The sequence below is a fragment of the Mustela lutreola genome, chromosome 5 (assembly GCF_030435805.1).
Source record: "Mustela lutreola isolate mMusLut2 chromosome 5, mMusLut2.pri, whole genome shotgun sequence".
Lineage (NCBI taxonomy): Eukaryota > Metazoa > Chordata > Mammalia > Carnivora > Mustelidae > Mustela > Mustela lutreola.
The window spans coordinates 25,241,283-25,256,328 of record NC_081294.1 but is presented as its reverse complement, the minus strand read 5'-3'; the positions used below and the strand labels follow the sequence as shown (position 1 = coordinate 25,256,328).

The 15,046-nt window shown below is 44.2% G+C and overlaps 1 protein-coding gene across 5 annotated transcripts in view; it reads right to left on the bottom strand.

Moving 5' to 3' along the window:
• Positions 1-15,046, bottom strand: part of PDZD2 (PDZ domain containing 2) — a 355,674-nt gene that overhangs the window by 224,810 nt on the left and 115,818 nt on the right. For all 5 annotated transcript variants that reach the window (XM_059173721.1, XM_059173722.1, XM_059173719.1 and 2 more), the window contains exon 2: positions 5,353-6,193. In XM_059173721.1, the coding sequence (XP_059029704.1) occupies positions 5,353-5,828 (476 nt within the window). In that variant the 5' untranslated portion in view covers positions 5,829-6,193. The remainder of the gene's footprint in view (positions 1-5,352; positions 6,194-15,046) is intronic.

Below are 15,046 nucleotides of genomic sequence, written 5' to 3'. Positions count from 1 at the left end.
TTTTCAGTGCCCTCTTCCGAAAACATCCACCATGCTCTCTGGTTTCCAGAGTGACTCTTGTCAGGGAGGAAATGGCCCGAATCACTGACTAGCCATAGGTGACAAGGGTCAAAATGCCAAATGGATTACTTTGCCAGGGCTGCCATAAGAAGGGACCATGAACCAAATGGCCCAAGTGACAGAAATTTGTCTCACGGTTCTGGGGGCTAAAAGTCTGAGATCGAGGTGTTGGCAGAGCCATGCTCCCTCTGAAGCACCAAGGCAGGATCCATTCCAGGCCTCTCTCCTGGCTCCCGATCCTTCCCTTGGCTTGTGGCAACGTAACTACGGTCTTCACTTGGTGCTCTCTCTGGGGGCATGTCTGTGTCCAAATCTGTTGTGGGACACTACCCTACTGGATTTGTCCTACTAGTCTTTCAGGATGACCTCATCTTAACTAGTTACATCTGTAATTGCACTATTTCCAAACAAGGCCACATTCTGAGGTACCAGGGATTTAAGACGTCACAGTATGAATTTAGCAGTGGGAGGTAGGTGGGTGTGGTTAGGAGACACGGTTCAAACCACAACATCATCTAAGGTAGTTTTGAATTCAGAATCAAACTCAAGAGAAGGAACAGAATGGATTGCCCAAAAGAGTGCCTCATACTATAATTCCAAGTGATGGTGTGGACAACTAACATATCGTATTGGTAGGGTGGGGTATGATGTTAGTACACAGACACCTGGGATCTTATGCTTACAAGTTAGGGGATACACATTAATTGAGGTTGCTTTTTGCAGTACTGGGGTCTCTACAAAACCCTAATTTGTATTCACCAGTTTTTATGACAAAACCTACACAGGTATGTGGAAAAATTTAGTGTTGAAGGAAACTGTTAGCCAGTTACAGAGTGAAAAGGAGCATCTTGAGAACATTCAAAAACACTTTAAATGCCTTGATACTTAATCTCAAAGTGCTTCTAGTCCTAAAGTTCTGCGTAGATATGTTTGCCAAAAAGATTCTATATTAAAATTGGGTTTCCTTTTATAAGATTGGGGGAGGGGCTTCAGTTTTCCTTGTCAGTTTAGGTAGGGCTAAGCCTTGGAGTGTTCTAGTCATTTTCTTCCCTGGTGTCTGCCATTAAACTGCAGAGTATTTTGTGAAGCTGAATACCATCTGTGAAGTTCAGCCCCAGACCATGTGGCAAGGACCTGTGTCTAGCTCTGGGGCAGAGATGAGGTAGTATAGCACAGGAGGTAGGAGCACAGACCATGGTAGCAGATCTGGTTCTGTCTCTTCCTTAGGTGACCTTGGGCAAGTTACATGGCCTCTGTGGCCAAGGTTTCTCATCTAAAGCTATCCTTTATAGAGTTGTGATAGGTCCAAACTGAGAAAGTAGATGGCAGAATGTGGTAGCAACTGCTTAACCAAAGGTACTTCTTATAACTGCACCAGAGAACTAGGCAGGGAACCTTGGAAAACTGAACTTAGTCTCCTTCTGTCTTGTTAACTTCTTGGTTGTTATGAGTATTGGGAGCCCAGGACTCTGGGAGTCCTTCCTCATTACTTGATTCACTTTCATACTTCTTTTGAAGACCAACCCGTGGGTCCTGGCCTTTTCCTTCTATCACCCCTGCATCTCTGTGGCTTCTGGGGAGATCTTCACCATCCAGTAATCACACGTGACTGTACCATCAGAGAGAGGAATTTCAGAGACAGGACTGTTCACTAGTGAGAAAGATTTATTTCCTCAGCTGTGGAAAATTTCCAGAAGCCCAGGGCACTGACCATTATTTCCTTGTTTTCTGTATTCTTGATGTTCCAGCATTTGGGACCTTGATCCCAGAGAGACTGACCCTCCTAGAACTTAGCCAACTCCTAGAAATAGCAAACAACTCCCCTGAGAGTGTGCCTTTGATACACAAATCCACCAATCCCGAGCCCACACCCCAACTCTCTCCTTTGTCAGACTCTCATACAGCAAGACACTATTGCCTCTAAGTCCCCCTGGGAGAGCCACTAGACAACCAGAGACCATCCTATAGCTCAGAACCTGCTGTAATTATTCAAACTACCAAATCCCAAGATTGCTCAGAGTAGCTACCATGCTTCACCCAAACCTTCCCTTGAAAACTTGAAAACCCCAATAAAGGCTTTGGGCCATGCTCTCCCCGCTTCTCCCCCTGCCTCCTGACTGACACTGGTGTTTCTCCATGTAGCCCTGTGTGGTGTGACGTTCCTCCTGCTTCTAGGGATCTGTGAGTATAAACTTCTCCCTTTATGAACAGCATTTTCCTATCCGCATGTCTTACCATACTTGATTAAAACAAATCCCAGCTCTACATTTGACAACACCCAGGCATAACAATTAGCTGTCTTACAGACCTGTTCCCCGACCCTTTCTCCTATTTCCACTCTCCAAGCTCCTCAGCTTTAGCTCTTTCAGTCCAGAGGCCCGCTGACCACATCCATCCGAGCCTCTCTTCCTGAGCACACACAGAAGTGGAATGGTGTGCTGAATCAGGTACCACTCCCAGCTGAGTCAGAAGAGAGAGACTGAGTCTCTCAGCTTGGCCAGTTATCACTGTGACGTCACGGTAACATTGCTTCACCTCTGTGAGCTTCTAGAATGATAAAACCAGCTCAGATGGGTCAAATGAAATGTTTCAGAGATTCACTCCTAACATGTGAGCACAGGCAGCTGCAGGCCACCTCCCTCCCTCCCTCAGTCCATCATCCCAACGCACTTACACACAGGTCTCAAAGCTAATGGCTAGAAGACCCGTGGTGAGAACCCAGAATCCCAGACTCAGTTTACTGCTTCCCCCGCCACACCTATTTTCTCCCTCCTTGGAGCCTCCGTTAAGGAGTCTAGTTTTCCCTCCCACTTTCTGTCATGACCCCGGGCCCATCACCTTTCTATTCTTCTGTATCTTCTTTCTTTGGAAAAAAAAAAAAAATGGATATCATCCTATCACTCCCTCCAAGGAATAAATTAAAATCACCAAAGAATCTTCTCCTGGCAGCTGGAAAGCCTTCTCAGGGTCACATCTGCTTTCAGAGCCTGGGACAGAGAACTTTGCCTCGTAAAGACTCCACAGCCATAAGCAGGCAATGGGAAGAGCTTCCTCAACAGACATGAGGAAATTTATCCAGTATGGAAAAAGTCTTCTAAATCCTAAAGACTCGAGCAACCTCTTGGATCAGAAACTCCCGGTCTTTCCAAACACTCTCCATGTAGAACAGTCATTGTGAAGCTAATGTGTTACTGAGCTATGTACTGAACACAGGGCTGAGACCTTTATATGCATTATTGCATCATGTAGTCATAGGATCAACAGTGTCCCCATTCCCATGTCACAGACAGCATCGGAATCCGATGCTAAGAGGGATGATTTCTCCAAGGTCAACCAGCTTGTACGTGTGGGAGCCCGAGGAGGTAGCACTAGCTGTATGGTTCCAGACTGGAGTTCTTGACCATTATGTTCTCCTGCTGGCTGTCCCCTCCCTGATCTTCCTTCTACCTCTGCATCCAAAGCAGCTCCCCTCAAAGCTGACAGTTGCTCTCAGGGGCAGCTCTGGGAGGGCTGCCTCAAACTCCATGTTGATCCCTGCTTCTAACCCTGAGGACCCAGCCACCAGTAACTGGAATCACCTTCTCAACACCAACAAATACTACAGTGTCCAGTCCTGTTTCTTTTTTAAGAACAATTTCTAATTTTAAATAATATCCTTTCTCTTCAACACCCTTCCTTGAAAATGAAGCTTCTCCCAATAACTACCAGTTCAGGACCCAGCTAGAAGCCAGGAATATCTTTTCAGTCAGAGAGGAAACCCAAAGAGAATACTGATGGCAGTCTGCTGAGTAAGTACTCACAACACGCCAGCCATCCCTGGGCCAGGACTATTCCACGCATTGGCTCACTTCAACTTAGAACACAGCATATGAGCCTGATGACTTCTTCTTGCCCCTCCATGTCCACTCTCCACCATTCTCCGCCCTGCCCTTTAGCCCAGGTTGACAAATAATGGACAGTCTCAATGGGCTCCCCTGCCATTGGCTTCTAGCTGGTTTCTGCTAATGTAAAGCTCTGGTAGAAGACTGAAGGGAAGGAGAAGATTAAACTTAAGATACTTCTGCTTTGGCTTCTTCCCCTCAGGGTCTCCTTGGTTTAGATTCTTCCTCAGTGAAAGGTCACCATGATTCTCAAGGTGACCCTCTTTCTATGATTCTCTACTCTTGGGACATAGGAGCACTCCCCACATGAGCCCCTGAAGGCTTGACAAAAGTTACGCATCTCAGAATATCTTCAAACTTCTCTTTTCTTCTATCTTCCATATATAACCGTTTCTAAAACCCTGGTGTGCAGTAAAGGGTTAACACAGCAAATATGGGATATTCAACCCATGTACATTCCAAAGAAAGAACTGGTTCTTGACTAACTCCTAAGAGGTAACCTCTATACCCTTGGAATATTCTGCCTGATACCAGATAGTTTATGTTAATAATGTGATTTATGGCAGGGTCAACTGGCCATGTGGCATCAGTTTGAAATATGGAAGAACTAGACACTGAGTAACTAAGGCCAGCTACATAGGACTCCATGTCTGGGTGACTCACCCCCAAGAAAAACCCTGATGCCAAGGTTATGTGCTTTCCTGGTTGACAACACTCCACAGATGTTGTCACAAGTCACTGCTGGGAGAATTGAGCCCTTCTGTACAAGAAGTCCTTTGAATCCTTCTAGTAAATCGCTGAGGGTGGTCTTGGGGACTCGGATCCACCTGGGGAACAAGAGTCCAGCCATGACTTACTGCCATGATGGGTGGCCACACAGGTGAAAAACAGACATATGCTCATCACCCAAGTGGATCTTCCAGGCGGGGAAACCGGGGCCGAGGACAGGGGTGGCTGGTGGTCCAAAGACAGATCTAAGCATCTCAAGGGGCTTCTGGACTAAGAGTCCATAAGGTGGCATGCGATGGGCAGATAGAAATATATCCAGGACCCAACCTTCGGTGCTCTAACCAGGGGGGGAGATGCTGGGTTGAGTGGAAGAGGGTCTAACGCAAAGCGACATTTCACATACTCTTGTGTCATGCACCATTTTATTTTATTTCTAACCCAAGTTTCAAGAAAAAAGAAAAGTGAGTCTGAGTCCTCTAAGAAAGATCAAAGCAAAAAAGAAAAATACAAATACCACAATACTTCACCTGAGTGCACTTTCCCTTTAGAGGACAAATGCCATTGGCTTCTTACCAGAGTCGGTCTCATAACCCTCTGCAGCTACAGACTGGAGCAGCAGACGTAGGTTAGCCCCAGGGGTCCCCCGTCCAGCCGTTGCGCCAACTGGCGCTCCCCCACTCACCTGGCCCCACTGACATCAACTCCGACCATCAGCTGCCCGTTCAGGGAGAGGATCTCATCTCGCAGTCGGACCTTCCCGCTCTTCCCGGCCGGGCTGTTCTTCCTCAGCTCTGTCACCCAGATGCAGCCAACGTCCAGTACAGGGCCCTGGTGGGTCTTCCTCTTCTTGCCCCCTCTGCGCTTTTCTCCGTAGTCCCCGAAAACAGGGATGTTCCCGAAACTGAGGCCCACAGTCTCTGCGTCCCCCAGCTCCTTGGTGAGGTACACAGTGCAGATTTCCATCCCCGGGGGGCTGCGGTCGGGGGGGACAGCGCTCTCATCCACGGCAAAGTTCAGCTGGATGTACTCCTGCAGCTTCTGGATGGCCGCCTGGCAGAGCCGCTGCTCGGGGCCATCCCCGCCCTCCCGCAGGCTGTTCTGCAGCCACTGGTAGAGGAGGGGCAGGTGCAGCACGGCATTGTCCTGGGTGATGGGCATGGTGCTCACTCCCAGATGCCAACATCATGAGAGGACCTGCTCCTTCGGGCTGGACCCCGGAAGGCCCCATGTCCCTTGGGAACCTTGGCTGTCATCGGCTTTGCCTGTGTTCATGTTCAGGCTGGCAGATGAGCCTACAGGATGCCTACTCGAGACCGGGCTGTTTGCTTTGGCAAGGGGAGGACAGGACACAATCAGAGCAACAGGGGAACAGCCGCTGGGCCTGGAGCGTTCTGCAAGAGAAGGAAGGAAGCGTCTGACGAGTTCTCGTGGGGCTCCCTTCACAGCAGGGCCCGTGCAAACGACCCGGAAATGCAGTATTCCTCCAGCAGCCACAGCATGACCTCATCTGGTCCCATTCAGGCCTGGAAGAGGAAAAAACAAAAAATCTCGGTCACAAAAGTGAGCCCTCTGATACAGACCACGTGGCCTCCTGTAACACAGAAGGCCTATGTTTGCTTTTGTGAGCCAGGGAACTCATGCCTCTCCTCGCTCCCCAGCTAAGATCCCTCCACCCTGTACACACAGACGTACTGACAGACACAGACACGCAGATAAAGACACACACACTCATACGCACCCTTCCCCCAGACAGAAACCTCTGGAACAATGACTTTCTCCAGGAAGTTTTCCTGATCATCAGGGAACTAAGAGGACATTTTCTAAAACAACTCCCATCAAACTCATCTCCACCCAGGAGGCCAAGTGAAAGACTCCTTGGAAGGCACATGTAAGAGCTTACATTTTTAGGAAGTTAAAATCTACGTCCATTTGCTTTGATCAGCTCAATGGCATACATAGGAAGGCTCTCCATTCCAGGACTGACAGTGATGCCCGGAAGAGGAAGAGCCAATTAATAGCACAGAGAGATTCAGGCTCTGGCTTAGGACAAGACCCTCCTAAGCTCAGCCATTATTCCATCTTGATCACGCAGCCTCAGAGGGGATTGAGTCCCTATGCACTGTACAGCTCTTAGTCGCTTCTCTTTTGGTTAACTGTTGGGACTGACCTACTCTTAGTCCAACCCCACAGCTATCTCCTCCAAAGAAATATTTCTCCATGCTTCTAGGTGAGGAGGCTTGGCCCGCCCGTAGCTCGCCCTTGACCACCCTTGATGCATCCCCCCTGCATTGCCAGCTGCAGGAGGCAGGTCTCCCCTATGAGAGCTGGCACCCGTCCAGCCCCCTGAATTCTGCACGGGGCCTGGCACACAATCCGTCCCCACAATGAAAGGCTAATTGAATTCCACTGCCCATCCACCAAAGGAAACTTTCAGCTCCATCCTTCGTAAACACAGAAAAATGACTCTTTTCATTCTCTTCTCTGAATTTCACTTTCTCCCAGAGAAAGTCAATATAAACTATGGCATCTAAAATGGAAAACATTCTCTAGCCTTCTCAGGAAGTGATTTAACAAGGAATAATAATAAATGGGCGAGGTGTCAGAAGTCATGTCAATAATACACGACCTTATTACTCAGTCACCGTAAAGAAATTTCCAATATAGCAAGTTTTGAGCTTCCAAAGGACTCGAGTGCCGGCTATTAATTGGTTCCAAATAAATCAAAAGCTTAGCAAATATCATCTACATAATCATATGCCTATTAAAAAAGAAATGTAAGATCAAAGAAAAGATAATCCATAAATGTACAAAAACTGAATGTTCCCTTTGGCCAAAATAAGTAACACCTCTCACTGCAAAGTCACTCCACACAGACATTAAAATCTTATGAATAAATCGAAACATTTTCCATCAGGCCTAGCAATCTTTATGAGTCTCCGTTTTCTCATCTGTAAAATGAGAAAGTTACGCTAAGTGACCTCCAAGGTCTGTCCAACTCAACAGTGAGGTCCTCAAACACAGTGACAGTGTCCCATTCATTGGTGTACTCCCTACCCCAGCACAGTGCCATCAACTTCTACACTCTCAATCATTTAAAACAATTTTTAAAATATCCTTTAAATCACAATATTAATGGTCAATGATTCAGGCTATTAGTCACAGTTCAGATGGTCCCATATCTATGAAAACAGGGTAAATATCTTAGGTAAGTTGCTCTTTAAATAAACCTGATTGAAGAAAACCCTAGAGAATTTTTCTTCTTGCTGTCAAATTGTATTCATTCAATACATATTTACTGAACATCAATTAAGAACCAGGCTTTGAACTTGGCACTTAAAATATACCATCAATAAGGCCAATTCCTCACCCTGAAGGGATTCATAGCTGATTGAGCTGACTGGCTCACCTTGGACCAGGGTCAGGAGACATCATCCTGACTGCTTGGAATGTTGTGGAGGCAGGGAAGGAATTTTGAGAACAGGAAAAATTATTTTAAGTCATCTAGTCTTATTTTGGTGCTCATGGGCTATATAATTTTTGAATTCCATACCTGTCATTGGGAATTTTCCAGTAATCCTTCCAGCCCCCTGTTCTATCAACTCCTTCTCCTATTTCTGTAACCAAGGGCGTAGAAGCATTTCAATCTACTATAATGATTTGAGATGACTCTGACCATAAGAAAAAATACACAATTTTCCAATACTATAAAATGAGCGGTTCTTTCACAACATCCAAGGAAACATCCCAGTGAACAAAACATTGACCTAGAGAAGATACAGCAGGCGAGAAACCTGCAAATAGTTACGAGTACCAATATCCCTCAGTGGCTGATCTGTGCTGAGGTCTAAATGCTTCTCATCTTGAAGATCAATTTCAACAGGAGCAGAGTTTGTGGACATGAAGATCCGCTGAATGTTCCAGGTCACTTTTATCTATCATATGTAATTCTCCAATTAGAGTCCCATCTCAAAGCAAACAGCCATGATAATTTAAATTAAATTTGACTTGCCTGAAGCTGACAGCCTTAGCCATTCAAAATTCAGAATGAATGCTTCTTAACAGATTTTGATACTGCGTTTAGAATCTACCATCTTTCTCAGGTCCTCTTTCAGCTACGCTCTGCGTGTCCAGCAGGGCAATATCACCCACGAGGGGGTGAAACGTAGTTCTGGAATGAGGAGGCCAACAAGTCTTAGATATTGTAATGGTAGCGTCTGCCTGCATAACTCAATTCTATATGACAGAATCTTACCCCTTAGTATCTAATATTTTGTAGTAGAATTTAAATTCAGTTTTTTGCTCCAGGGTGAGGAGAATGGGACAATAATGCAAAAGATGGAGAAACACCAAACAAAGTGAAACCAATCATCTGACCGAAGTCATCCCCAGAGTCACCTGAAACCCAAAGGCTAAACCCTGAAACTGTCAGAGGGGTGCACAGAAGGGTCCTCAGGTTTATCCAGACCTTATTCAAAGACAGATTTACATTTGGCTGTCTCGTACGAACTCCCTCCTGAATTCACGATGTCCTCCTATTCTGAAATCTGCTAAGTTTCAAGTTCCTTAGTTTTCATTTCTTCTGGACTAGATTCCTCTTTTGACTTTTAAAAAATCTCACATTTTATTTTATTTTATTTTTTATTTGTGTCCAGTAAAAGAAAATCTCACATTTTGAAAGTAAACTAATGTTGATTAAATATTTACTATTCATTCAACAGATGTTCATTGAGTGCCTGTCATATGCAGGGTCCTAAACCAAACAATGTTCCTACAAAGCCTCATGAAGCCTATATTGTGATGGTGGCAAATTAGTAAACATAAAATACTATCATGTCAGATGAGTATTGATACTATGAAGAGAACTATGGTAGCATCAGAGCAAGGTGAATGATGGAGATATGAAGGGATTAAGAAAGGCCATCTGAGAAGAGACCAAAACAAAGTGAAGGGCTGAGATGAGAGAATCTCTGTAGGGGGGGCTGTTCCCTGCTGAGGGGCACCAAGTGTAAAGGTCCTGAGGTGAGAGCCTGTTTGGCTGCCTAAGGGATAGGCATGGGGATAGGTGTGGCTACGAAAGAGAGAACAAGGGGGAAATGCCCCCACTAAGCTAGATGCTTCCCTATCGTCTCATTCTCTATAAATCAAAGGCATCTGACTCTACTTTTACCAACACTGGCTAGTGGTTAATGTTTTCTGAGCATAATCACACTCAGACACTGTTCTATATGAGCACTTTCCAAGGATTACCTTATTTAATTGCCACAACAATACTGTAGGGAGATATTATTAGTATATCCTTTTTTGGAAACTCAGATAAATGACAAAATCAGAGTGGCTAATTAAAGCCTTGAGAGGCTAATTTTAAGTCTAATCAGATTTGGCCATGTAGACTTCTATCTGTCCTGTAACCACTGCTCCATTACCACCAATGGGCATCGCATAACAAATAAATAGGTACCTTGTGTCAGAAGCCAGTGACTTTCTATCTAATAGCCATTCCCTCATTTTCCCTTCATTTTGTTGGGCATGATATATTCAACTAAAACTTGGCCTTTCGATAGTATACAGCATAGTTCTGGCCAATGGGATGAAAGTAGAGATTGCTGAATGGGGCTTCCATTGGCATTACTTACGAGCAGAACAGAAATGAAAAGAAAAAATAAATCCCCACGTTGTTTAATCATTGTTATTTGGATTTTTCCAAATCCAGCTAACTAGCCAAATTAACCCCCAAACAAATAACACAACATGATACCCAGAATTGAGGGATGAAAAGTAATAGAATCTAAAACATGGAATAGGATGAGAAAAGAAGGGAGGGAAGCAGATGTCAAGAACCTAGATATTGGGGCTCCTGGGTGGCTCAGCTGGTTAGGTGTCTGCCTTCGGCTCAGGTCATGATCTCAGGGTCCTGGGATTGAGCCCCACATTGGGCTCCCTCCTCAGCAGGGAGTCTGCTTCTCCCTCTGCCCCTCCCACTCTCTCTCTCTGTCAAATAAATAAATAAAATCTTAAAAAAAAAAAAAAAGAACCTGGATATTTGCAGACTGGAAAGGTGACCCTAGATATTTAATGTAAAATATTTTCTTAAAGTGCCACTTGCTATACCTTGGAAAGTCATTGATGTGTTGATGAGGCTGTGGTATTAGAGAAGATGGTAGGAAACTTTTAGAATATGGGTAGATAACTTGTCATTCTCAGCAGAGTCTAGAGCTCCTCTGAGCCAGCAAGTGAGACGGGAAGAAATACCACTCTGCTAAGGAAGGGACTCATTTAATTAATTAATTAATTACTTGGTTAAGGGACACAGAGAGAGAGTGTGTGGGGAGGGGCAGAGGGAGAAAAATCTCAAGCAGACTCCTCACGGAGCATGGAACCTGATGCAGGGCTCCATCTCATGACCCTGAGATCATGACCTGGGCCAAAATCAAGAGTTGGATGCTTAACTGACTGAGCCACCAAGGTGCCCCTGAGGAAGGTACTCTGGACATTCAGTCTAAAATCTAAATTGCCATAAAGACCGGTATTCTGGACCCTGCAAGGCTGAGAAAACGTGCTTTATCAGAAGGGGTAGAGGGTATCCTACCTGGACAGAGGCTATATAAGCCTGTTGCCAGAGGTGTGATTCCCCACTGGAAGCCATGGTTCCAACTCTTCCAACAGTGCCAATTAAGTAGTATATGTTACATTAAAATTTAGGGGATGGGCACACCTCATAGGCTAGAAATAAAGAAAACAAATCATTAGGAATTGACCAGGAGCCTATGAAGTTGTTGGGGAATTGTACTGCCAAACCCAAACCTGGTCTGGAACAGCCTGGGATGGTTCAATTCCCACAGCAATCTCATAACTCTGTTCTCCTTCCCTTCCCTGGGAAATTCACATCTACAGGAAACCGGTAACGTGTGTAGCCCCCAGAAAGGCTGTCTTTCCAAACCTACCACAGGTGTGGCCATGGAAGACAATGAATGAGAAATAATCTCCCAGAGAGAGAAGAGGGCCATGGAGGGCAATGACCAGGAGCTCCTGCCACAAGAGGGAGGGTTGAACTCTTGCTGTTCTTGCTTCTGAGGATTTGGTCATTGCTACTGGAGAGTAACTGCTCTATTTCCATCCCTCCTTTTTAAAATGGAAATTCTTATTATAGTTCTTCTATATCTTTTCTAGTATTGCAGGTTAAATGTGTCAGGGCTTAGTCACCAGGAGTTATATCCAGAACTGAAGGAAGGGACCACATATCACCCAGAGACCCAGGGCTCTAATCTTGATAGACTAACTGGATGGGGTTTGGGTGCCAAGTCCCTTGCAAATGGGGAATTTATCCCATGCATGGAAAGAAGGGTATGTTTGAGTAATCAAAAAAGGGAACTGTGGCTAGCTGCCTACATAATATTTCTTCTCTCCTCTTCCTAACAGAAGTCCATCTGTGTTTAAGGAACAAATATCCAGTCAAAAAACCATGCTTCAGGGCACCTGGGTGGCTCAGTTAGTTAAGTGTCTGCCTTCAGCTTGGGTGATCCTGGGGTCCTGGGATTGGACCCCATATTGGGCTTCCTGCTCAGCAGGGAACCTGCTTCTCCCTCTCCATCTGCTGCTCCCCCTGCTTGCTCTCTCTCTCTGTCAAATAAATAAATAAATAAATAAAATATTTAAAAAACAAAAATAGGTGCTTAGTGCACCTTCAGAAAGGGATGACCATAACCTATGGTCTTGGCCTATGAAGTCATTTGGTAGGGTTTTCAGAAGGGTTCTTTCATAATGGGTACTCTTTCTTTTTTCTTGCTTAAAATGCAGGTGATGGCTGGAGCTTTGGCAGCCATCTTGTGACCAACCATAAAGCAAACAGCCTTGAGCATCTGTACCAACCTGAAACATTCTCCTTATGGACTAATTACAGTAGAGAAAAAGGGCCCCTGCCTTGTTTAAGCCTTGTTAATTAGACAATATGTTATAGGTAAACAAAATCCTTAATGAATACATTGCTTTAATTTACTCTTTACTCTCACATTCAAGATCTAGAATATAATCCTGAGTGTTTCAACCTTAGCCCTGCTACTCTGTCAATTAGTAGCTATCATTAAGTTTCTACCTTGATTTGGGTCACCAAAACAACTACAACAACAACAACAACAGTGCATGTTTTTGCCCCTGAAAGACCTAAAAGCACACATGAATTCATTCAGTGTTTGCTAGCACCATTATGCAGCCCCCGATGCTGTGGAAAAACCCACAACTGACTGAGAAACATTGAAAATACAAATGATTTTGATTCCTTTAGGTTGGCTTATGTTTGCTAGGAACAAGCTAGTGGCTAATTTTTAACTATCTACATGGCTGACTCTACACCAGTGGCTGTGCCTATGAGACAGAAGTTGATCTAACTTTTATTTCATGCAACAAGAGTCAATTGTGGCAGGGATTATGCTAAGCTAGAAAAGAAATGATGAACAGCCCTGTGGAGGCTGTGGTCCACTGGGCAAAAAGATTGTTAACTAAAGTGTGTGAAGGGCCATGAAATGGTACATTTGTGGGCATATGATGGATTCTGGAAAGTGAGGCTTTACAAGACCCATCATGGGGTCTTAGGGGATGAAAGAGATGTTCCCATATAAATTGCAGAAGATGAGGACCTAGATGGGACCTCAGGGACTACCAAATTCAGTCTTCAATTTTAAAGAAGAGAGAAATACATATCAAGACAAGACAAAGATCCTTTGGTTTCTGGGTCTAATAACCCTTGAAAAGTAGGAAGAAAGGAAAAAGAAATGAAAGGAAAAAAATTGATCTGGCAGCTATTTTGAGAAGCTAATACTTGAAGATATTGTATGTCATCAAACATGGACTATCTGTCCAAATAACAAAAAAGAGGAATGAACAGAAATTACAGAAATTCATGAAACATCATGCATGTTTTCTATCATGACGAATGCAAAAAAAAAAAAAAATATATGGGAAACAGAAAACCAAAATGAACACCATAAATTATTTCTGTTACTGCTAAAATATATTCGTGGTGGCTTCAAATACCAAAATAAGTGTGTACAACTGAAGTTAGGACTCTACACTCAGAATGTCAAACTGTGGCCAGCTCTGGATTAATAATATTTTTGGAGTTTAGGTATCTCTCTTTTTTTTTTTTTTTTTAAGATTTTATTTATTTACTTGATAGAGAGAGAGAGAGCACAAATGGGAGGGGCAGAGGGAGAGGGAGGAAGCATCTTAAGCGGACTCTGCAGAGAGTGCAGAGCCTGATGTGGTGCTCGATCTCACGACCCTGAGATCAGGACCTGGGCCCAAACCAGGAGTCAGACACTTAAGCAACTGTACCACCCAGGTGCCCCAGGATCTCAATTTGAAAATAACATGCAACTCCATAACATTTATGGAGCCACATTTTGTGAAACGGCAATCTAATATTTTGAAACAGTTGCTATCTCACATAGATATTTGAAGGAGACTATCACAACTTTTATGATAGCAGCACCATAATCATGAGTCACTGTGCATGCCCATTTAAATGTGATCATCTTAATGCGACCATCATGTCCACTTTGTATGGACTGGGCAGCCATGACTGTCATCCGCAATTCTACTGACCATATTACCAATATACAGCAGGCATGAGAAGTTCTTCGATTATACTTGAGCTTCCTAAAAAAAAATTTTGAGTCTAGTTGACAACACAATGTTACATAAGTTTCAGGTAAACAATGTAGTGATTCAACTTCCCTATAGTTTGTTTATACTATGCTCATCACAAGTGTAGCTACCATCTGTCACCACACAACCCTATTGCAAAAATCACTGACTAGATTCCCTACGCTATGCCTTTTATCCAAACTGGAAGCCTGTATCTCCCACTCCCAATCTGCCCCACTTGAGTTATTTTTTTTTTAAATGCAGACTTACAGGGTGCCTGGGTGGCTCAGTGGGTTAAACACCTGCCTTGGGCTCAGGCCATGTCCCGGGATCACTCATCAGGGAGCCTGCTTCTTCTACCTGCTCTGTCTGTCCTGCCCGCCACTCCCCCCTGTTTGTGCTCTCTCTCTCTCTGACAAATAAATAAATAAAGTCTTTAAAAAAAAGTCTTATTTTACAGTATTTTACTGTTATTTCTTTCAGAACAATTATTCTGTTTAGCTGCTTCTAGTGTTTAGAGTTTTGGGTAAATAATCTACTCACTATATTTAAACTCTTAGCATGTAACTGCACAGGGTCTGACTTCATCATTAATTAGCAATGATTCAAATATTTATCATAGCCAGCAATACACTCTGCCGTTAGCTAGCTGTAGGTCCCCAGGCAGGTCAAGTAGCATCTTTGAGCCTCAGTTTCTTTATCTGCCAAATGAAGGGGTTCTACTAATTTTCTCTCCA